The 24,255-nt window shown below is 38.8% G+C and overlaps 1 protein-coding gene across 2 annotated transcripts; it reads right to left on the bottom strand.

The window, feature by feature from the left end:
• LOC110843521 lies at positions 1–24,028 on the bottom strand. 2 transcript variants are annotated; one of them, XM_035848459.1, is made up of 17 exons: positions 21,461–24,028; positions 20,592–21,054; positions 18,348–18,424; positions 18,070–18,150; positions 15,331–15,639; positions 14,075–14,143; positions 13,846–13,940; positions 13,611–13,693; positions 10,177–10,298; positions 10,016–10,078; positions 6,849–7,021; positions 4,335–4,428; positions 3,933–4,218; positions 1,215–1,326; positions 1,059–1,120; positions 805–984; positions 1–737 (listed from the first exon to the last, which is right to left on the bottom strand). In XM_035848459.1, exons 2-17 carry the CDS (start codon positions 20,794–20,796, stop codon positions 631–633), a joined length of 2,118 nt encoding a protein of 705 aa, XP_035704352.1. In that variant the 5' UTR covers positions 20,797–21,054; positions 21,461–24,028; the 3' UTR covers positions 1–630. The 2 variants fall into 2 exon arrangements, with proteins under 2 accessions (XP_035704352.1, XP_021945178.1); XM_022089486.2 differs by lacking the exon at positions 21,461–24,028 and having other exon boundaries at positions 20,592–21,094.
• Between the last annotated feature and the right edge of the window lie 227 nt (positions 24,029–24,255).

Below are 24,255 nucleotides of genomic sequence, written 5' to 3'. Positions count from 1 at the left end.
TCCGTTTTCGGTATGAGTTTATTTTTTTTTACAAAAAATAATATATCAATTAGTTCATGACTCTTTACTTAATGTGCATGTATTAAAGCTGTGGTTTTGTTATTATTTGAATTTACAAAGGTAAAGTTAATAAATATTTTTAGGTCATACTCACTTTTAGGAAATAATCAAGAGAGAAAAGTTGTACTTATTCTGAAATAAGAATGGGAAACTTTGTTGCTGTGTTATCGTAAAATGTGCTTGCACCAAATAGTCAGCCGTAATATAATTGAACATCAATGTGGTTTAAAAGGCCACAACATTTAATTACGAGTACAATATGAACAACATTATTGGATGTGCAAAATGGTTGGTTTTCCTGAATAATTTGATTTTGTTCTGAGGCTGGCCTGGAAGTACAAAAAGCTCGTAGTAATTTTCTAATTAAAAATTGTAGTGGTCATAAATTCTCCAGCGTACAGTATATTAAGCAGTTGTTTTTTAAAGTAAAAGACACCATTGTTTACTAATAAACTGGCAATTACAATGCCGTATAAATGCCAGATAACACAAAGTATCGAGTATAAATACTTTCATATCTATGTACACACGGTAAGTAATTAACTTAACTAATACATATTAATCTCATCATCAGTCATCAGGAGCGTTGATTTCTTTTTCATCCAGGTCTTCATCCTTGGCTAAATTTTTATCCTTCCCATTTATTAACTTTAATGGGGTGTATCTTCCGCTAGGAGCTAAAAAAACTTTGATTACCAAAACCACACCACAAAACTAAAAATAGTATCAAATAAATCAAGTTACCTGCCGATCCTGGGCGATCATGGTCATGTCGGTGGTAAGGGAGTGGTTTGAGACAACAGTAGTGCACCATCAGAAATAGGACGCAGATGAACACGGCGAGCAATGAGAAAATTTTCAAAAGGAGATCTTTGGGGATGAATGTTAAGAAGATAAACCCAAATATGCCCCCAATTCCACGACCTAAATGACATTTTAGCGCATGTTAACAGGCTTTTTATACACGTAGGTATATGCATGTAAGTACAAGCACTGACCAATGCAACAATAAATGGTCACAACAATCGTCTGACACGTGGCAACTAGACTTCTGGGGGCGCTGCGAAATTATGAGAAACACAATTATTAGGCATCTCAGTCACTCAAATTCAGTGTTTAAAAAAATTCTTGGCATAACAAAAACAATTCCTTACGCGGCATACGTCGTGTAAGAGGCAGTGATCCACACCATCAAAACGGAAAAAGTTTCCATCGCTTTCAATAAAAAGCTCCATTCTGGTTCAGCATCCGTTAAGTAAGCGTAACCTGAAACATCACCAGCATTTTTTTTACAACCGATGATCAGTACATAACAACAAAAGAAAGACATTGAAGCAAAATCAAACTGAACAGTCCAATGCATTGAATGGTGGCAATAAGCACATTTTCATTTTCACCCATTGTTATCGCAGGATTTTGTTTGGGATGAATTTGCATGCAACAATGGAGTTCGTGACAGCAAGTGGTGTGTTGCACATCTCGCCAGCCAGCCAGCTAGCTCACGAGAAAAACTCGACACTGAAAAATTAAAGTGTACGCAACAATGAGGAATTGTCCAGGTGTAGCCTTTCGCCTTGTCATGTCATCCTTGACAGCACACCCACACCAATATTTTGCCCAGCCAACCAACCACCAAAGTACCCAGACACCTTTCCCAGAAGAATGGAATGGCTATGTTGTTGGAAGAGTGAAATGTGATGTCCCCCACTCTCGAAACTTTTATGAAATAATGGCGACTCATCCATCCTATCGTGAGATGCATATCCCATAGTGAGTGTGATAATACCTTCCCTCACGACAATGGGAGCGGGGGCTTATACATATCTATTCACGGCATGGAAAACTTAACTTATGCATCCACGTTGTCACCTGCTTGTTAAATAAAAAAGTATAACATTTTCTCCAAAACGAGAGAAAATGATTTTATTCGAACGTTTATGTTACAGGAAAAAGAAGTTGTGTCTAAAAAAAATCTGCAAATTGATTTGTTCCTACAACGTATGTACATCTGCATACAAAAATGAGCGCAGGTGCTCCAAAATATTAAGATGCCTACAAAACCTAATGACAACCGGAATAGCTGATTAAAGACTGGTAACCAAAAATTAAAATTATCGTTTGCCACAACCATCCACCCAACCAGGCTCGAGTGTAAACAGCAATTCAAGTGCAGCAACAACGATAATAACCATAATTACGAGATGAGCATGATATACACGAACTACAAGGAGATCGCGGAAAATGTGCGTTGGTTGGGTGATGCTAGGAGGCAAATGGTTATCCAATACTCATCAAGCGCTGATGTAATGATAACGACGATGATTTTTAATTTGCCCAACAACAAGAACACCTGAACCTGAAGAGCAGAGGGGATATCAAACGCTAATAACAATGAACAAAAGGATGAGAATCTTTCCCGAGCTCTCTCCCCTACTCCCACCTCCACATGAGATATTATTAATAATTAAGCTGTCACTAATTTCCTCTCATTAACACAATCTAATCCATTTCATTACCACATGTTGGCCTTATTAATTTCAGCTTTTCAACTCAAACTCTACAAGTCATTGTTTGTAAAATTGTACATCGGATTCCATAATTTTGTAAAACAAAGAGAAGTACAAGTTTTTCGCCAGTCTCATCCTGCCTCAGGCGTTGGCAAGAAAGGATTTGTTCTCATCAAAAGCACAAACCGAGAATTGGGAGTGAAATGTGACGTGTACTGAATTCGCATGATGATGAACTACAAGTACGCTCGCCTGTACAGGGTGATTTTTTTTATTCTTGAAAGGAGGAGGCACTCTCCTTACGTGAAATGCCCCGCCGTGATATTCGGCTCAATTTTTGATATGTTGTACATCTCGACATGCTGAACAAAAAATATATTGGTCGCTAAGCCCTAAGTGACCTGGTTCGACCGGAAATAGAGGTCAAAGGTCAGTGCACTTTTTTGCTCCAAAACCCAATAAACCGTATATTTTTGGAAAGCTACGGACCTCACCAGTCCGAATATACACCAAAATGTGGTCAAAGGTAAACCCTTGACCTTTGGGGGTCAACCCTTAACCTTTTAAGGTGAAGTATGTCTTTGGGCTAAGGTGAGATTTTTGGGGAGAAGTGGCCAGAGTATACTTCTGATCGGATGACTGCACCCATACAGGGAAAGGGCACTAAAAGGTTAAGGGTTGACCTCCAAAGGTCAGTGGTTGACCTCGAAAGGTCAAGGGTTTACCTTTGACCACATTTTGGTGTATATTCGGACTGGTGAGGTCCGTAGCTTTCCAAAAATATACGGTTTATTGGGTTTTGGAGCAAAAAAGTGCACTGACCTTTGACCTCTATTTCCGGTCGAACCAGGTCACTTAGGGCTTAGCGACCAATATATTTTTTGTTCAGCATGTCGAGATGTACAACATATCAAAAATTGAGCCGAATATCACGGCGGGGCATTTCACGTAAGGAGAGTGCCTCCTCCTTAGATAACATGGCAAAAGTCATTATCCTCGTACACAGAGCGGAGAAATTAACCCCGTGCAGTTAGTGTGTGCCGAGACGAATGAGATTGTTTTACGTACGCGAGAAGGATCGAGTATCTTTCTCACTGAAACCTTACTACTTTTGTGTGAGAAACTGAGAATCGTAGAAAAACAAATAGAGAAAAAGTGTTTACTTGCCACCAACATTGAGAATGTGGGAATAATAACGAGCAGGAAGCAAAGGAAACACTCTATCCCGAAAGGAAATGGACTTCCTAACTTTTTTACAAAAGATCCATCACACATGATTTTTGTGCATTTTTGCAGCATACGAAATCCTTCATACATACATATTCATGCGTCCAATATAGATAGTCTTTATATATGTATGCTCACCTGTAAATTGTAGAGACACAACGACCAACGCGATGGCAAAGATGTTTTGATGTCCACAGTAGTCGATGACTTTCTCCACTCTGCAGATGAAGACGAGGGCTGGTGCAACTGTGGCCGTAGCACCAATGGCAATTAGCAGAAGGGAACCTCCAACAGACTTGATTTGGTAGAATGACAAGACATCATTAAGAATTTGGAAGCAACCCAAAATTGCAATCATGCAAAAGAACATTAGTGAATGACCGCGGCCCGACCAGCGACGAATCATGGGGCCGACCGTCTTGGGCTAGGGGGATACCAAAAGTTAGAAATAATGAACAACAGGATAATAATCTTTCTCAAACTTATCTAGCACTAGCTATATTGTCTGCAGATATTTTATTTATTTTAATAGATGACAACCTTTGGAACCCACTCCGCGTGGTAGGGCAGGCAAAAGACGAGGAGTGCGCAGACAAACAGCCAGATTGAGTAGGCCGCTAGATACTCCAACTTCCTGAAATTAAGTCATGCGGATTACTTCTCGAATTAGTCAACAAATAATAAAACAGATTGCCAAAGCAAGCGGAATAAATACGAGCAATTAAGTAGAATCATCTAGGCAATTGTGCCATAGAGAAGAAGTTTCTTCTTCTTCTTCTCGTAATGTCTGTGAGCAAAGCTCAAGTTTATGTGCTCAATTTGTAGTAATGATGGTCGTGATCATGATGAAAAAAGTTTCTTCTGTTGGGAGGCAGGAAGACCACAGACAACATTGATTATGCGAACAAGGACAAATTATTGTTTTTCTTCAGAGAAAGTTCCACACTGAACGGACAAACGGGGCAAACTTTCACCAAACAGTGAGTGAAAGCATTAAAGCCATAAAGCCCTCCGTACTGGGACACGCGACACGAAATGACTTTCTCTCCGAATTCTGTGTGTTTTTGAATTGTCCACTTAAAAAAGTACTGTCAACCCATCACAATGAAAATACTATGCTCTGTGGGTGGACCTACTTGTCGAGTTTGTACAATACTTGTAGTTTATTCATACATGCATAAATTAATTAAATAAATTTGTGCCAAATTGTGCAATCCTTTTATTTTGTTTTTTATCCCACACAACTAATTTTATAAAAAATATAAAGTATGAATATGAATTCTGAATTATACTGAAAGAATAAAAAATAGTGGAAGTCTTACTGCGATAGTGTTCTTACTCAAGTTACTCAGCATGTGCCAGAAAAAACTTTGTAATAATACGCCAATGAGGAGGTTTTATGGCATGCTCATTGTTTGCTCTGGCTGGATATAAATCTAAAGTACATCTCTATTTACTTACACCGAGGAAAAAAACGAATGAAATCTTGAGTAGCGTAGAAGAGGAAAAGTCACACGCGAAGAAAATCATACATTTCTTCTCAAATAATAAACTTTTCGTCAGGATTTCTTTTACAGAAATTTTTTGGCACAAAGTGTAACTTGAAATTCGTGTTGAAATAAAATCTGTCTAACACGAACAAAATTCACTTGGTTTTTCAAAAGAAATAAATCAGGGTGTGAAACACATAGGGAAATCTATTACAAGTACTACTGACTCAGAATTACTTCACCAAAAATTTGATTCCCGCTTCGTATCCCTACCACACTAATAGCATGGGAAGGATACCAGCGCGGGATGGAAAAGAAAAACTGAGTTGATATTACAAAAGTAAGTTATGCATATATCTATGTACAATATTGTCATTAACCACAGATCTTGAACAGTCAACTTTTCTGTCAACATTTAATCAATGTCTTTGTGACCTTTCTTTCCACCCAGAAAAATGGGAACGAGAAACGGGCTGGACCATCGTTAACGTTGATTGATGACCAAGGTATTTCATCATATCTTTCATGGAAGCCACCATTAGAGCGGAGCCAAGAATACAAAGCACACACAAAGCTTCCAAACATGAGTAAATATCGCGATATGAATTCTGAATGGGGTTGATTGTTCCAGACAACCCTCGGCCAACCCATCATCAGGACATAAGTAACAATAACCTTCATCTATTACCGTTCACTCAACAGCTTATTAAGTCGTTAACATTTTTAAAAGTTTAGCCTACAAGACACAACTGAGGTTGACTCTCATCGTATTTGCACACAATGCATGCATAATAATGTTATTCATGCCGGAAAAGCACAAACAGATGTCCCCCACTGATGTGGATGACAAATGGTGGTCCAACCCAATGCATATTCCTTGTCACATGAGCAGAGAGCACAGTTTGTCGTGTAAGAAAGTGAAAGATTTTATGAAAATAATAAATCCTTGTCTCACTAATCAACCGACAGACTGAAAAATGCAACATTTGCATAACATTCAATATATATGTAACGTGTATGAAGTCATCGGCTTGGTTGATGTCTGAGCACTCCAGAAATTACGAATCTAAGTGAACTGGTTGCATAAGAATCCTTCGCCCACAATATTATGCTGATTATAAATAATAGGGTGGAAATTGAGAGGATGAGCTGGGCATGAAGGTTAAACTTTGAAGTTGAATAGTTTTAAATGTATGGATGCTGGGGCATTAGAACTGCAGCTATAACTAATACATGTACACAAATGTATGGGTTTTATTAATGGGATGGGTTGAGCAGACACATAGAACAGGAAGATAATTGCAACTAATAACTGGCATCATAACCACTACTGACAAAATGAGACTAAGGGTATTGAGCAGATTGAAATAATAATCGTAATAATGGGCCTTGTCCCGGATTCCTTGATTATACGGATTTGTTAAATTACAAAAAAACACGGATCTTTCCATGTTTCTTCGTTCCTGACCGAATGAGCACACAAGTGCGAGAGTGGAGAAAAATGGTAATTTTTGCATTTTCGCTGGCACATAAGGCATGGAGGCAAGTATTTAAGTACACGTACCAGGGGACCTCGACAATGGAGTGGACGAGGTCGAAGAGGAGAACCGTTCCTGGAGGGACCAGCGCATATCCGAGCGCCGCATAGGTGTACTGACAGCCAAAGTAACCACTGTGTTCGTGGGACATGGACACAATGGCAGAGTTCAACAGTCCAGCTGCAGAGATCACTAGCATCTGAAATCGTAAATATAAAGAAAAACTAATTATTTTCATCTTTTTGCTGCTGCTGTGCGCCCTATTCTGCCACCGGCAAAACTCTGGTTGGCTTGTAGTGTAAAATATGTAGGCAGTAGTAACAATAATGTTTCTTCGACACATGTTACAGTAATCATTTTTAAAGATTGGCGTTTAGTAAAAATATTAACGACCCATTATTATGTAGGAGGCATCGGCAATACTTATGTATTATTGAAAGCTTCCGAGGCCGACGTCTTTCTATTAACATGTTTTCTAAATGTAGCGTGGTAAATGAATTTCGAGTTGTGTCACGGCATTTATTTTTATGTACAAGGTTCATTTCTAAATGGGATGATGAAGGAATGAATTATGAGTTGAACACATTTTCAGAGTATCCGCAAAATGGATAAGCACGCATTCTTGACAGCTTCCTTTGGTCAGTACTATTTCCTATGTATGTGTAGTTATGTGTATGTATGTACTTGCACCCATCGTCGGAAGGAAGGTCGCACGTGGTGTCATGAAACCTCATAAATTGACAAAGTGGTAAAAGCACCCAAGTCTCAGTCTTGTCTTTCTAAATTTATCAGGACTAGTGGGTCTGCAAATGCCACAACTCCCCAAAAACCACGAAAGCCATTTATCCTCGCTGCCACGAAGCTATCCTCAGGAGAGCCAGTTTCTCTTCTATGGTGCAGTTTGTCTGTGGGGATGAGAATGAGACATGGGTGCAACTGCTGGGCTGGATGGAGTTGAGACTGTGTATGACCAAGGAAGGAATGGGGAGCGATGATCTTGTTCGGAAATCCACACAATTTCTCAACTCTCTTTCTCTCTCTGCTATGGCCATGGGGACGTCGAAAAGAGTCGTTTGTACTGCACTAAAGATGGAAGATAAATTAAATTGCATTGTCCCTCGCATTTTTCTCAAAATTGACTTTTTCACCAAGAAAGAAAAGCTCCTTGCATGGAACTGTATAGGAAGTAAAAGAAGTGCATTTTTGTGACTTCATCTCGTCCTCCCCAAAATGTATTCATAACAATAAGGAATAGAAAGATTCGTGGAGATGAAGTTTTGTCTCGTCTGAATTTCTCTGTACTTTTCTTAAATTGATTTTCTTGAGACGACCGAGTGGATGGTGGTAGATTTCACTCTAGAACCTCGGTTTAATCTGGTTGTTACTTTGAATTCTTTTCCAGGATGGGCTTTGTGTGAATTTAAGCATCCTGCCTACCTGCTTAGCATACAAATGGGTTTTGGTGTTTACGATATGCCCCACACTGCTGCTGCATACAGGGGTTCGACTCCTTAAAGAAAGACAAATCATCTCAAGAGGAGCCAATTGTTTAGCTAAATCATCATAATCATGATTAGTGGATTGGTTACGTTGCCCTTGTTCGTTTTAAGCAGGATAATTGGAATACGCGGAGAAAGGGGTGTGAAATACTTTGGATCTTGATTAGGCTCTAGAAAATTTAGGGCAATAGAAAATCAATTAAGATAAAAACTCCTGTAGACAGCGGTGGTGTAATATATTTAGGACATTGGTGGGTCAGAGTTTACTATAATGGTCACGATGTACAATACGTATGACTGTATGAGAAAGAATAAGACCGTGGAATTAACAACTGCTTCCCTATCCGATTTCAATTTATCGAATTTCAATCCCTCCGGGAAATAGGTAATCGATCCATTATTGTAATAGCCATACGCACCCCACGGGCACTAAGCACTTAAAACCAACCCAATTTCATACCAATTTGGACCAATGGACTGAATGTTCCCATCAGGAGTATTCCTATGTGTACCTACTTATACATATATGAATGAAGAGTGACAACTGTAGCGCCATATGTTGTCCAATAAAAGTTTTATTTATGTAAGTGTACTTGAAATTCATGGCTTTCATTCCATCAGTTTTATGTAGGTTGTTACTTTCCTGCATTGCATCCAGGAAAGGTACACAATGTGGACGAGCAATGCATACACCCATTAATCTTAATACAACATTGTGCGGGTTTATTTCGGAGTTTGATATGCAAATATTTATGCACCGCTCGTCTTCCACATATTTGATATATTTACATGGAAAGTAATAAAGCGGCCAATCTACGCTTATTAAGAGACAAGTGGTGGTTGGTGATATAGCACAGTTCTAATACGAAATCCTTATCCCTTCGATATTCGCGTTATCATCCTTTCAATCATAAATTGGCTTATCAGAGCGAGCGAGTTGAGCAATCATAGACGGACGAACGTCATTTCATATTCATAATATTTACTTGCTTTTCTCAGGAAAGCTGCGTGTATTTGTCCTGGATTTAGGAAACTGATAATAAATTTTGGATGCACCTGACAACGCTGCCTCTTATTTCCTTCCGGAGAGCACATTTGCTTATTGATCTCTCGCTGTTAGACTCCTGAAAATGAGGGTTTCTCTTCTTTTCTCTCCTCCTGCCAAACTGAAGTGCGTCTATATTCCATTAGCAAGTACGTGATGCCAACGGGAATGATATGAACATCTCGTCTCCGACTCGTGGACTCGTTCTTGGCCTTTTCACAAATATACTGCACGGCGGATAAGTAGATAGAGATGTCTACAGCAGCTCCTCTGGGTCGACTTGGAACATGTGCCGATTCACATAATGCCAATAATATTTTGTATGGAACACAACCACCCACCAATCTCTCCAAAAGGAACCGAAAAGCTCATGTGTGAATGTTACATGTTGAAGCCATTTTTTACAACCCTTTAAAAAGGCAATAATGAATCCTATTACGGTTCAGCCATAAATACTTGGTCTATTAAATTGCCCAATTTTTTTCTGTCCGTTTCTATGAACTTCCCGACCCAGACTAGAGAGCGAAAGTGAAAGACATGCTCAACGGCTGCTGAATTGGTTTACAATACTTTTGATTTTTGACCGGCATTACCAAACAGAGGATGCAATGTAGTAGCGTTTCAGGGATTAAGCGGATTTACGACTTACCGTTCCAAGGGTATGGATTCCCACGAAGCAGATAAATGAGATGAACCATTGGACAAAGTCGGACTGCATAAGAGGGAACAATTAACATTGTGCTGTTCAACTTTGTTTGCAGTATCATAATACAAAATGGGGCTCTAGGGATATGGTCAGTCAAAGGGTACCTGACAAGTCCATTGGTCATCCTCCCCGGCGGTGTCCCAACGAAGGTCGCAGGAAACATGACAATGTGGAGACACAGGAGAACAGGACAAAAGGCTCCGTTGCTCTCCACTCTCCGAGGAACCTGAGGACAACAAACCACAACAATCAGATTCAACCAAAATCAGAATCCCCCAAACAATGAAATGTGTCCATGTATGTATATGAGAGGACGTGCATTTTAGTAATAGTACAAAGCATATATTAACCCGTCACGCGTGTAGGTCGTCGTGGTTTGATGTACAAATTACTGTAAAGATCAATTGCATCCTTTTGTGCAACGGATGGAATGGAAACCACACACGGAATATAAAAGTATTCTGCATTGACGCATTTTTCTAACAATTTTGATTTTATAAAATGCATTATGTAGTCACAACCAAATAACCTGAATTTGAATTTATAATAGTATAAGCTTAAACTTGAGACGCGATACGCTAAATGGTCATTTTAAATTATCTCCCTAATCAAGTCACCTGCTTACATTTAAGGTACGTCCAAAGTATACTATGTATTTACCCTTTAAAGTGTCCAAGTGATACACTGATGTACGAGTGGAATGCAAATAAGGCTAGATACTTTCCAGTAAAATAGATCACATAAATATTAATGTTGGACCTTTCTGTCATTTTTATGGGATAATTTATCGGCCAAAGATAAATATACCCACGGAATTGAAATTACATTGAGTATGTAATCGAGTGAATATGAAGCAAATTCAGCTTTCACTGATTTGGTTTGTTTATACATAAATATTTGCCAAGCTCAATTCTAATGACTATGTATGTGTGCAGCAGGACAATAAATCACGGCATTGATTTTGTAGATTTTATACTACAATACCTGGTCTACGTAGTGTGAAAATTCATAGTACAATTATTTAAAAAGTCCTATGCATACATAGCATGGTATAACAGAGTATGTCTTATTCCATGGCCCTATATTTCTGTATATATCAACGTAAAATAGGAGCTTCGATCTTTTTTAAAATTGTTTTTAACGTGGGAACCTGCATTACATATTATGTTGTAAGTTGGAGTACAACACAGTTATTTACACAAATACCTAACATTTGCAATAAATAAAGTGAAAGCATTAAACAGTCTATGCACGATAAAACTCAGACATAATTTTTGAGTATTTATTTTTATGTATTCAGAGGGTAAATCTATTAAGAAGGCACATAAGTAAGTAAGTAGATAAGAAGGCTGCCTGGAGAAAAAATGATTCTGGAAACTGTTTCCTGAACATGAGAAGGACAAGAACATTGGACTTTTTATAGACTGACGGCGTCGGCATGTCGTGAATGTGTAGTTACATAAGAGCGTGTTGACACATGAATATTCAATAGTTTGCAGAACTGTGGCTTAATTTAAAACAATTGTAACGCAAGGAATATTGTAAAATTATCTAATGATGCTAATGTTAGTATAAAATTTTACCATTCTGTCAGTGCCATTAATTATTCGTCTCAATTTCCTTGTCCATTACAAATAATACCGATTTGAATTGGGTTTGAATAGCACATGAAGGCACGTGCAAAATGACAAGAGTGGCTCACAAAGGGGTGTTTGTGTTGCACTACACAAGTAATTATCGTAATCTATTTAGCATGCTTTCCTAAAAGAATTACAATGAAATGCAACATAATGGTATAATGATCACAACATGAAAGAGCTCTTGTTTTAAATGCGGCATCTGTTTCTCGTAAATTTTTAGCCCAAGTCTGTTATTTTCGACATTCGTTTGTACCTCTTAAGCTTCAAAAACGTCAGTTTAACCAAAATCGATACAAAAATCAATTATCGAGTTGAATTGTGAATAAACATCTTTGTAACCTAAAATTGGGAAGCACACTCTTCGCAAGGATCCGAAGGAGTAAATGTTAATTTCCGAACGAGGAAACTCAAATTATGTATGGCACAATCTTTCAATCGCCCAAACTTGTGTCCCCTTTTTTCACCAAAGTCAGTCACGAACCCTTTTTGATCAGAAACAGCAGGCGCCGTTAAACATGAGGCCTGGAGGAAGAAGAATGAAAGTTTTCCCAAACTTTAGACTAACAGGAAATGACAATGATTAGGCAAGTGTAAGAAGTTAGCACACAATGGCTCCAAAAGATTTTATCGAACACCTGAATTCAACACCCGCCCGTCTATTTTTTATGACAGTGAAAGTTTTGAAAATTGAGGAGGCAGTATCTGTACGAGCTCAAAGTCGATAAAAAAAGTATGATTATTGTAACTGCGTATGTTACGTACCCCTGTTTAATTTTATAAAAAATACAACAACCTTGACGGAAGTAAAAGATATTTCCCCTTTCTGTCCATCAACGTCACGTCAAATGCGCGGTGTGAGAGTTGCATATTGTATTGCTTTTAAAATCACGTTACGAAATATACAAATTCAGTCCAATTTGAATTTGTGCTGAATGAATATGAATCATCATCATCGACCCTCCTCCGTGTAAATAAGTATACACTCTCGTTCACTTTCTCCAACGTTATCCAGCTCATCTCGTGAAGTCGAGCAATTACGGACATGCCATGGGAGAGAAAATTATGTTATGGGGAATTATGCAACCGACCACAGTTTGAGATTTATTGGATTTTGTACAAGAAAGTGCATATCTTACCCTTTCTCTCGCACTTTTGACTTGGTAGCAGTTGGTGCAGCCTCGTCGCATAAAGAGACATCCATGAAACAATTAATCCCAAGTGCGTATACCTATTTTAATATTTAGAGCAGAGTGCAGCTGCTCCTGTAAATTAACCTCCTCGGGGAAAGCCCTATTAACCGTGTGATGGATGAAGGAAGCAATCAGAAACCTGATGTATGAACTTGTTAAACATTTTTTCTCCCCCATCACCTTCGTCCCCTTGTGCTCGAGTGTGTTTGTACAACTCGTTCGTAAATAGTATCGGTTTTCTGACATGGCAAATTTGTTCAACCTCAAAATTGTTTGAGCGTTTTCACAGAAAAAACTATGCACGTAGAGCTTTTCGACCAAACCAAAATCATTGTCATCTCGCTCGCTCGCTCGCTCGGTTTGGCTGCAAGCGAGAGCCGTTTTGGGCTCATTGTAACAGCAAAATGTTAAGTTTATGGTTCATGAATCAAAGCAAATGATCTCACGAGTTGACTTTATCGATCAATTCTTCTTGGCAAAGTGTATTGTATACACAACCCACAGCTGAGCGGAACAGATGCAGATTCTGATGTGATAACCATATATTTTGATACTTGACAAGCACGGTTCAATCGCCGCTTTGGTTGGTATTGCAATTTGAGCTTTTTTTCTCTCCGACAAGAGTCGAAAAAAGAGTTTAACATGTCGAAAGAATGTGTGAGTAGTGTAGTAAATGTGTCAAGTAGGAGTATAGGAAATAGTACTTACCAATGAGAGGGTAGTGACATTTTCCATCAGTGTCTGCATAACCTGATATCCCAGCCGCTTGTAATGGGATTTCATGCATATATCTGAAAATGGAAATAAAGCTCTAGATATATTTTCCTGAATAGCGTAACGAATGGCTAGGCGAGAACTGAGGCTGTTAATTTAGTTACAATATGATCGCTACGAGAATATAATTCTCACAATACATACATAATAATTTCAATAAGCCACATACTTGTCAAAGGCGAAACACAAATTCTTATATTTGAAGTGAGGGTCATCCTTTACACACAAATGTGGCGACGTGCCAAAATCCGATTCATCCTCAACCTGGGCAATAAACAATTAAATTCAAATATGGCCAAACAATGTTGGAAATATGTATGCTCAACCAAACTAATTCTCAGAAGTGCTAAATAAATTGACATAATTAGTTTCATAACAAAGCAACAAGAAGAACTTACTGCACGTTCGTCTTCTCGGGGCGAAGTTTGTCTTTGGGCACTGGGTCCATCGTCATAGTCGTAGTCCATCTGCAATTGAGAGTATTACGTAATTTACTCAACTGGCTGAGACCATTGCCAAATGGATTTTTTTCTGTGTTATATAAGACGGCGGTCTACTTGTTGTTGTGCCAAAATAGTCCGCAGTGTCTCATGGTTGAGAAGGGCTTTCAACTCGACATATTTGGGGAAACACTTGAGTGCAACATTTTATTAAGATGCACGTATAAAAGTGGGCTGAACGGTTATATAAGCTTTCATTTCTGATAAGTGGTCCATTACGATACAGACGTCGGTTCCCAAGTGACTATAGCTCGCAAGCCTGATTGGAGACAGGAGATGGTGCGGATCTAATTTTATACAATTAATGCGTGGGTTTGTTGCTGGTGTTAAAGAAGCAAGATGTGTCATTTTTAGCTTCGCAAGGAATGATAGATATTGATGGTGATGACGATTATAGGTTAGTTTATTAGGATGGTGTACTAGTACCATGAAAAAACTTGCATATTATTTCAAGAAAGTCACTGGCGCAGTACATAGAAATCACTTGAAATTATCAAACAGATTGTTGGTTGTGATCTGAAAATGGAGATGGAAAAGTAACGGAGTATCTGCATTGATTCCTCTTTTAATTTAGTCTTACTTGCATCCAGCGTAGCGTTTAATTCGTTCACTCTACAACTATATTTCATACACCTTATAAAATATAGTCATTCATCATGTGGCATGAAAACAATGGCGTTCATTAGTGTCGAGTGCAGAGCGTGCAGTGAAGTGGATTGTAGCGAGGTTGCCAATGACTGGTGGATGCATTGCTTTATTACACACATTTTCTTACGCGTCGCTACATGCGTCTCATCTCCTCCATTTGGTTCGCTCAGAGTCTTGAGATTTTATCAACTTTGACACGAATCAGGCTTGTAACCACAAGAACTAATGACTTTGGCAGTCAAACTAATTATTGTCATCACCCTCTGAGCGTATTTTTCACTCTGTTTACAATATGAGAGATGACGGATTTGTGATCCGGTCTGCCCAACTAATTGAAGAAGGCAAGTGTTGACAGCTAAGAAAAGTATTCAGATCTAAAAATCCAGTAGAGATGTGGTGGCAAAGGACAGAAAAACGACCACTGAGTCATTCTAATAAGCTTCCGAGTTGGAGGATCCTTCGATTGTGGAGGTAACGTAAGAATGCGAACGAATAATATGGTTTACCGAGTCATTGCATTTGAAGTGACATCCCGAGATGAGGAGTTTGCCAGAACATCTGTCACTGCAGCCGCCGTGGTCGCTGATGAGCTCGGAGTAGGTCGAGGTGTGGGGGCAGACGAGGCGATTGGGGACGCAGGAGGCGGAAGACGTGTAGGCGTTCCCAAGCAGCGGGTCGTTCTTCTCGAGCTTCTCCTTCGTCAACGTCTCCTTGCACCACTGGATCCGATCCCGGTATCGGAAGGGTTCTGCGGGGGGCACGGCCATGATCAGCGGGTAGAGAAGCCCTGCCAATAAAAGACATATCCCCAACACCTGCAACAGGAACCAAACACGACATTAGATTACCAGAATTTTCAACAAGCACCTGAAAAGAGTAGTCTCTGTCACTAAATTTTGTTTACCATAATAAAGGAGCTAAAATTATTCACAGATCGCAACCCATCGGTAGATGTGCAGTATAATATTACACTATTTTTTACTTACACCTACTCCGGCACCTGCTTGTTTTGGCTTCACTGCATAAATATGTATATATATTCTACATGTATCCCACTTCACCAGTCGGTAACATATGTACATATTGTGAAAATGGCCACCCAGCCTCTCACACAAAATGCCAAAAGTACTACACAGAGATTTGCATGCACAAGGTAGTAATTACGGATTATTTACAACCATCATCATCATTCTCGTCCCAAAATGATTATCCCTCTCTGCAATTTTAAAAGATGTCATCACCAACTCAGACGATGATAATGACAACATTCCCATCTCTAACAACTGAAGCAGTGCAACGTCGTTCCAGCCGTCGCCGTCTAAACCAAGGACATCCAAATGCATGATTCAATCATCATGGTCACAGCAGTGGTAGTAATTGTGATCGTGCCTTCCTCTGATTGCCAGTGAGCTGTTGCTGCTGTTTTGAATGTACATATAGGCAACTAGAAATTAGCAGAGTGCCATTGGAATAAAAATGTCAGGGTTGAATTATGAACGCTTTAAACTGGGTTCAGCTGCGGGCATCCTGCTTGCCTGCCTGACTGCTCCGCAAATAAACTACAAAAGCGAATGCATAATAAGCTGAAACAATGCATGAGAAGTATTTCCTAATGGGAATAATGGCATCAGTCAAATTTAACTCGCTTTTGTTATTGGCCGTAAAAAACAGTAGAGTAGACGAAATAGCGATTGTTATGAGTGGTATATTGGGTGGGTTGGTTGGTGGGACCCAGACAAACGGCGTGGCATGAAGTAAATTTTCCTGATAAAAATGCACTCGTTTGCAAAATGTTTACCTGCCACCTTTCCTTCGGGAACACTAGTTAGGTTAGTCAATTGCGGTTTCGTGCACGCCATTTCATCATTGCGAATACAGTAAAAGTGAATTTGTTGATGGAAATACCACACCGATCTCTGGCACGAGACAGCTCCGACACATGAAACCTTTATTAGTATGTTCATGTACTATAATGTAAAATATTCAGTTGGTCGGCACACACCAACCATTACTAAAAATAGATTTAAAACGAAATGCACCTCGTGTTGAGTAGAACTCAATATTAAAGCTCACGACTGAAAAGCAATGAATCACGTTTCAATTTGCCATCGCAGGTATTATTTGTGTATCATGCGAGAGAAAGTTCCAAGATTCCATTCCATTACAAAGCGAAGGTACAATTTGTCAAATTAGAAGGAATTCCTTGTTACTGCTTGCAATCGATGAAATTTTTCCCAATGACAAACTGTTTTAAGAGAAAGTATGCTAAAAATGTGGCTCATTGTTTTATGGCACAATCACTAAGCTGGCAAAATAATAGTATATTCGGGCATGAATCTAGCTTTATTGCATACTATTCATCCCTATTCATCCACAATTCCATTAAATAGATTGGTACAGAGGAGAATTGCATTCTCCATAAAAGACATTTCGATAAATTAATTGCTCCCTTCCAGAACGGCGTGTAAAAATTCATTCTTTTATTCTCAGTATTTAGCCCGAGCCATGGAATTTTGATGTCCGTGACACCGACGCACTGTTTTTTAATTGATCAGAAATGGTTGAAATTTTGCTAAGTGTATGGTCAAGTTGATGACGATGCATTTTATAAACTATTGATTTGAGCTGTGGAGATGGATGGCTTGTAATGCGTCCAGATTTGATGTGATGATTTAATTTGCGTTTTTCGGATATACGTAGCTAATCGTAGATTAATAACAATTATACTTTGCGTCAGTCCATCATTCATTTTTGTTCACCTGTCCGAGTCAGAGACAAACGGCAGAATGTTGTTAGACATCTAAAATACTCTGCTCATGTCAAGTTTAATGGTTGCTTGATTTGCCAGGACCCACCCATTTTCAATCAAATGAATGATGTCGACTGACTGAAATGCTGACTGTTGTTTCGTATTTCAAATTTGAGAAAAGCGCAAGAAGTTCAATGTTACTGGCTGACATTGACATACGCCTATGACTTGACTGGGATAAATTGACTTGCTGAAACTTGTGAAATCAACATCGTCTCTTTGCTTCTATACCAGCGTTTCCTTCATTTCTCTGCAATGTAAGAGCTTTGACACTCAAAACCACTTTGAAGCAGACGCAAGCTTTTCATTCTCCAAGAAATTCTTTCTTTGGGATAGAAGAGCACATACGTGTGGAAATATATACGGATGTAAGTGCGAGATTCGTGTATGTGGACAGAAAGATCGACACACGGACGAAATAACAAAACAAACTTGCCTTTCTCGGTGAGCCCGTCTTGTCTGAGATAAGTCCAAATATAACTGGGGTGCCCAGGGACAGAAGCGAAGAAATTCCGTACTGTGAAAGAGTTAAACAAGTTATGTGAAATCAGGAAAACAACACGATTGCATAAATTTAGAGTTGAGAGTTGAGAGAGTACAAGCAACATGCGTCATAAAATGACATTGGCAAAATAATGGTATTTACATATTTTGCTAATTTATTTCTTTTACATTTTTACGAAATTATAGCAGCTAATGAATATTTTTACTCACAATCAGCAAACTTTCTCTCTCACTAAATCTTGAGGAAACTTGCGTGTGATTCAGCCACGTTGAAATTGTTCCAACCCCTGAAAGGCATAAAAATATGTTGCATACATTAGATTTATTTTTCAGTCTCATCATCACTCGCCTCGATCTGACTTCTAAATTCACTTGCCCTAAAATTATGTAACATTATCGCTATGGTGTAACATCAACCAAACGAATGTGAAATCAGCAACACAAAGCTTTCAGTAAAATGTGAGATGGAAACGATCTTCACCATGCAAATAAAATGTCTCAAATCGACACCTACCAAAAAAGTGTATATATTTACTCTAAACGAGAAACATGTCACCTGGTCATCAACGGAAAAAGTTATTCGTAATTATCGCAATTTTCTGTGGATTCCATCACCTTGTCTTAATCAACTGTGAAATTGGTAAAGAATGCAGCCATTCCGGTAAATGCTCAGTGTTTGGATGGCAACAAATATTGGAATTTCAGTATGATAAATGTGCTCAAATGTCCTTTAGATGATTGCGACTCTGCTAATTTTGAGAAATGTGGGATACTCAATGAACAGACGCAAAGAATATGTGGGTGCAATTTTGTCGAAATCGTACTCAGTTCTGGCAGACTGGAACTTAATTTGGAGCCTGATAGTAGCAACGTTTGTCTTGGACCCATCGGGTTTCCGTGCAAGAGCAACCCCTTTAAAAACAATAACTCCCACATTTCGTGCCACTCTGGATTTTGTGACGAAGCCTTGGACATGTGCACATCGAAAGAAAGTTCCCAGCACAAGCAGACTTCGGGTGCTGACTTCAAGACGCCGTGGCGTGCAACACTCCTCATCACTTTCTCCCAAATTTTGCACAAATTTATATTGCAGCCACTACTCGGACTTTGAGATAGGATAGCGATAGAATTATAAGTGTCAAGTAAATTTCAGTTAAATATGTACCACGCACGTTTCTTTAAAATTGAAAAGTATTTGTTCGTACATAACGTTGTAAAGTTAAATTGTTAATACAAAACATTTGACAAATGAAAATCATATCTAAATTTTCGGTTTCAATATCCGCATTATTTTACTTCCAATGGCATTACAAGTGAAAGGTTTGAGTAATTTTGGGTAATTAACTATTCTATCCATCCCCGCTACCTTTGTTAAATATCTATGAGCATTGCTAAATAGGTGTAATGTTTAAGACAAAATGATGGAAATTCTAACCAATCACTTTTTTGTGAGAGATTATTACCTGGGCCCCACATTTTCCAAAAAAAATTAGAGGAATTTCTGTTTATCCACGTCAAAAGACTCGGAAAATGACAAAGAAATTAAGAAGCGTGAGTGTTATAATTTTGAGTACAATTATTTATGTATGTAGTATATAGTTAATAGATGTACGTATAATGGCCTCAAAAATGCACGTTTTCTTTGCGTGGGTCGTTGCTGATAATTTGAAAATCTTTGAATAAGTCATGTCATATATGTCAGAATGTAAATACATAATAAATAAATGAACGCGATGACGGACATTGAATGACAAGGCAAGAAATGCAAAATACAAAGCATGACTAATATAATGAAGAACTTGGTGGTGGTGGATCCATCTGAGCAATTGAGATTCTATTTCAATTGTTAAGTCCAAAAGTACATACTCCGTTAATGATAATGGCTTTTTCATGATCACATCATGCATTTGAGTTACTGGATGAATGAGCAATGCACAAAGGAGCCTTGCGTAAAGAAGCTGGTACGCATTTTCACGCATTCTTCTCGTAAGTGAAAGGCATCTTTCAGGACGATAATCCTCCTTGTGGCGGACATGTAATTTTCAATGAAATCATTGAGAAGAGGATTCTGTGCATGGTATAGCGAATAATGTGCAATTATTATAACCCACAAAGTGAACAAATGGTAGTAATTTGTCCGTATAAAATCGTACTTCATGTTCCAAAAGTCCCTCTAATCATATTCCTTCCAAGTCAATTCTAACAAATGAGTTTTGACGACGCATCCTCCCAAATCCTCTGGCTCATGATAATTTGGTTCAAATGAGATTTTATTATCACCAGTCATATTACGGTGGATCAAAAACTCGATGCAGGCAGCTCCCAAGTGGGTAATACGCACATAATGGAGTAACACTTGAGATAAGCCTATAATTGCCGTTGCATTTTCCAAACACACAAAATGCAATCATTTTTGAAAGATGGTCTAAAGAGAGGTTTGTGTGATGACGTTACCTCCATAAAAGATGAATAATAAGGACTTCAGCGCTAGAAGACTTCCATTTATGCAGTTGGATTTGCACGATTTTTTTTTATCCTCTGATTGTTCTCTGGGGTATGGATTTTGGGGTTGAAACACTATCGAGCCTTCTTCATCGTCATCCTCACGATTGTAAGGATGGGGTGGAAACGTGTTTTCTTCTGAAGATATGCTCGCCATGTTGAGTGGATTATTATTGTCTCAGATTGGAGCACACAATGCAAATAAAGTGGATAATAAAACAAAACACTGTATGATCATCTGTACTTGTGGCAACTGATAAGTTTAGAATTGGCGAGCTATGAAGATATTAATAACTTTTCCATTTCTTTTCAAAGCAGGATTTTTTATGAGGTTTCTCGTGGCACGATGTAATTGGTTCTATACGAACTCGGTACGTCAATTGTTGTCAAAATAAAATTTCCAAGCAATTTTCAGCTGTCACATGCACAATACATTCGTCGTTCACTCGTATCCACTCACAATGGAGGCGCAAACCATGTTCAGCCCAGATAATTTTTTGACCTTATTAGTTTGAAAGAGCAAGTCTTTACAAACAACATTTGGTTCGGCACTTGGGCAGATGCGCAAATTTCAGCACGTTATGGGTGCCGCAAGTTCGCAAAAACGCATGATTTTTCGAACAATGCCCAGCGCGAGCTCAACTTTGTGCGTTTTTGCGAACTTGCGGCGCCCATAACGTGCTGAAATTTGCGCATCTGCCCAAGTGCCGAACCAAATGTTGTTTGTAAAGACTTGCTCTTTCAAACTAATAAGGTCAAAAAATTATCTGGGCTGAACATGGTTTGCGCCTCCATTGTCAGTGCATGATTTCTTTACTCACTTATTTTATAACGTGATAAGGAATGTTTCAAACATTTCGAGGAATCTTCATACACATTTTCTTTTCATGGTTTGGTGTTGTTTTGGAATCCAAAGGAAAGTGTGGAAAAACAACTCCACGCAGTTTAGGTTTGTCACTTTTTGACGTTAAGGAGAAGAAATTGATGAATACGTCGCTTGGGTATAGGAATTTGAAACGAAGAAAACTATTAAATTTTATTATTATCTGTCTCACAAGGGCCAAGAAACTTGAGATGGCATAACTAGCAATCTTTAACTTTTAAGCCAGTATTAGGTATAAATACTCTCCATCTCTCCTCACACCTTCTCAGTCTCTCACCTCTTGTGGTCGACTGATAACTAAGAAATCATAGTCGAATTCACGTCAAACTCTAATTACAAATCCAATATTTCTTTTTGGTGTTCCCTGTTTGGTTAGCAATTACCACCACTCCTTCTCATCTCCTCATTATTACTGCCAACACAGAAATACAAATTGTTTGTTGTGTTGCAACAACATCTTTATTTAGCTTGCTATATTAATTTAAGAGTTGATGTCATAAGTAAACCAGAGGCTTCTGCATGACTCCTATATATTTCTTATAATCTTGTTCCCTATGTTTCTTTGGACAGGCGACTAATCACTTGAAATCTTAATTGGGATTGAGAAGTACTTGTTAAACAAGAGAGAGAACAATGTCTTGCATAGTCTCAAGAGTGAGTTAAATCATCCCAGATTCCCATCTGCCTATACACTTTTTGTGAGCATTGCACTTTTTCTGCTGGCTGAGTATACAAATTTAATTGATCTCTGGGTAAATACGAGTTAAAAGCAAACAATGTGCTCACATTATCACTTCACTTCAACACTTTTGCATACGTAGATTATTTTACACGCTTTACTTTCCCCGCAATAAATACAGGTAGCGAGTAACACAGTTCAGGTCAAATTCGGCGATTTTCAGGATAATGTTCACGTTAAGCTGAAAAGTGAGATTTGTTGCCTCTCAAAGAAATGACGGATTTCTCAACTCCTCTGTTTGCATGTGTATAGAAGTCGAGCTAGGACTATTTGAAAGCTTGAAATGCTCTAAGCTGAATACATTTTAGAAAGGCTGCTGGAAATATATCTGGTGTTTTGTTATTATTATCAGCCAAGTTTACACAAATGGTTTTGTATTTATACTCCACCACACACATTCTTTCATCTCATCCCTCCAGGTAAACTGAAAGAGTTACGCATATGTACGCAACGTATGAATGTATACACACCAAAACGCACGTCACCCTTTTATTTAAACGGTAACACTTTTTTCCCAATGTGGGCATAAATCATCTCCGCGTCTCATGAGAAGAAGAACTTTCATTCGCCGGTCCCCCTCTCACACTCCTTTCTGCTCTGTTCTCCTCATCTATTCAAGAAATTATGATAGCTTTATCCGTCCTCGGCTTCAAAAAGTATGAAAGAAATAGTTGGTAGCAGCAGCAGTGGGATATTTGCTCCTACGACTGTTTTCTACAAATCGGCACTCACTACAGTTGAATTGCTTATTCATTCCTTGTACACACACACACATGAGACTGTGTGCATCCAGTAGTCTTGTTTTACGACTTGTTCTTCATCTCTTGAAGATTCAGGATTTCTTAAGTCTCAAGTTAGCGAAACGAACGTACTACGACGTGAGTTTAAACACCATGAGAGATGATGGGCCGGGTTACGACAAAAACAGTGATATTAAGAATGGTCCCAAGATCTCGAGTTCCATTTGACCAGTATTTCCAAGACACAGCAGGAGGGACGCGTGTTCCGATATTTGAGGATGGAACTGTCTCTAATAGATTATAAATGGATTTATTATGCAGTTCCAGTCAACTGTTTCACCCATTCGTTAGTTTTTTTATGTATTTATATCCGTGGTTCAATTTAGACACAAATGAATTGGGTTGAACCCATGGACAAAGGTGGGTTGAGTACAACTGTTCTTTCAAATTTGAAAGTTTTCAAATGTTCACCAAACTGGAACCTCGCGTATGCACATGAGATTTTAAAGTTTCGAATTTGAACTAAACCAACCAGTTCATTCACTAGCTCCGGTCCGGTTGAAGACCAAGTCTTAACTGAGTCGGGTAAAAACTGGTTGGGTAATATTTATTAGTGGTCTGTCCTTTCCCTTTCCATGTTTCAGACGGTCTCGTACCTACGCACACACCACCCGTGTGTTGAGAACTAGTTTTGTCCAATATGCTATTATTCAACTTGTGTACTTTTACTGGTCCAAAACTCACATCTTCGAAACCACCACTTCTTCACGTAGCGGTCTATATAGGAAATCCGAGACGTTCGTAAGTCTGTGATGCCGAGTCAAGTCAAATTCCCCGATTCAGTTTAGAAAGGAAGACTTGCAAAAATCTTTCTAAAAACACGAATGAAATATTGAACAAGTGCCCCTGGTCGTCGTCCAGATGTTGGAATTCGAATTTGAATTGGATTTGAGACGAATAAAATCCTACTTACTACACGGAGGATCGTGAATTCGTGGAGATGCGTTCGCACGAGTTTCCCGAGAGGAATTGAACGGGCTTCTCGCAAGTCTCTCCTTTTCGTTGTGTGATTTAGCCATGGTTTAGCAATAGTTAGTTCTATATACCATGCAACTTTCTGTATCCAACCAACTCGGGATCTCTCAGGATTTTTTCCCAGCGTATTCAATAAATGTAGGGCTGAACTCTGAAGTTTCGCTCATTCTTCCTCCTCAACTGGAGCAGTTCGTTTTTTTCGTCGAGTGTGATTGAAGG

Source organism: Folsomia candida, unplaced genomic scaffold, assembly GCF_002217175.1.
Source record: "Folsomia candida strain VU population unplaced genomic scaffold, ASM221717v1 Fcan01_Sc002, whole genome shotgun sequence".
Lineage (NCBI taxonomy): Eukaryota > Metazoa > Arthropoda > Collembola > Entomobryomorpha > Isotomidae > Folsomia > Folsomia candida.
Note: the sequence above shows the minus strand (reverse complement) of the source record. Positions and strands in the feature narration are given on the sequence as shown.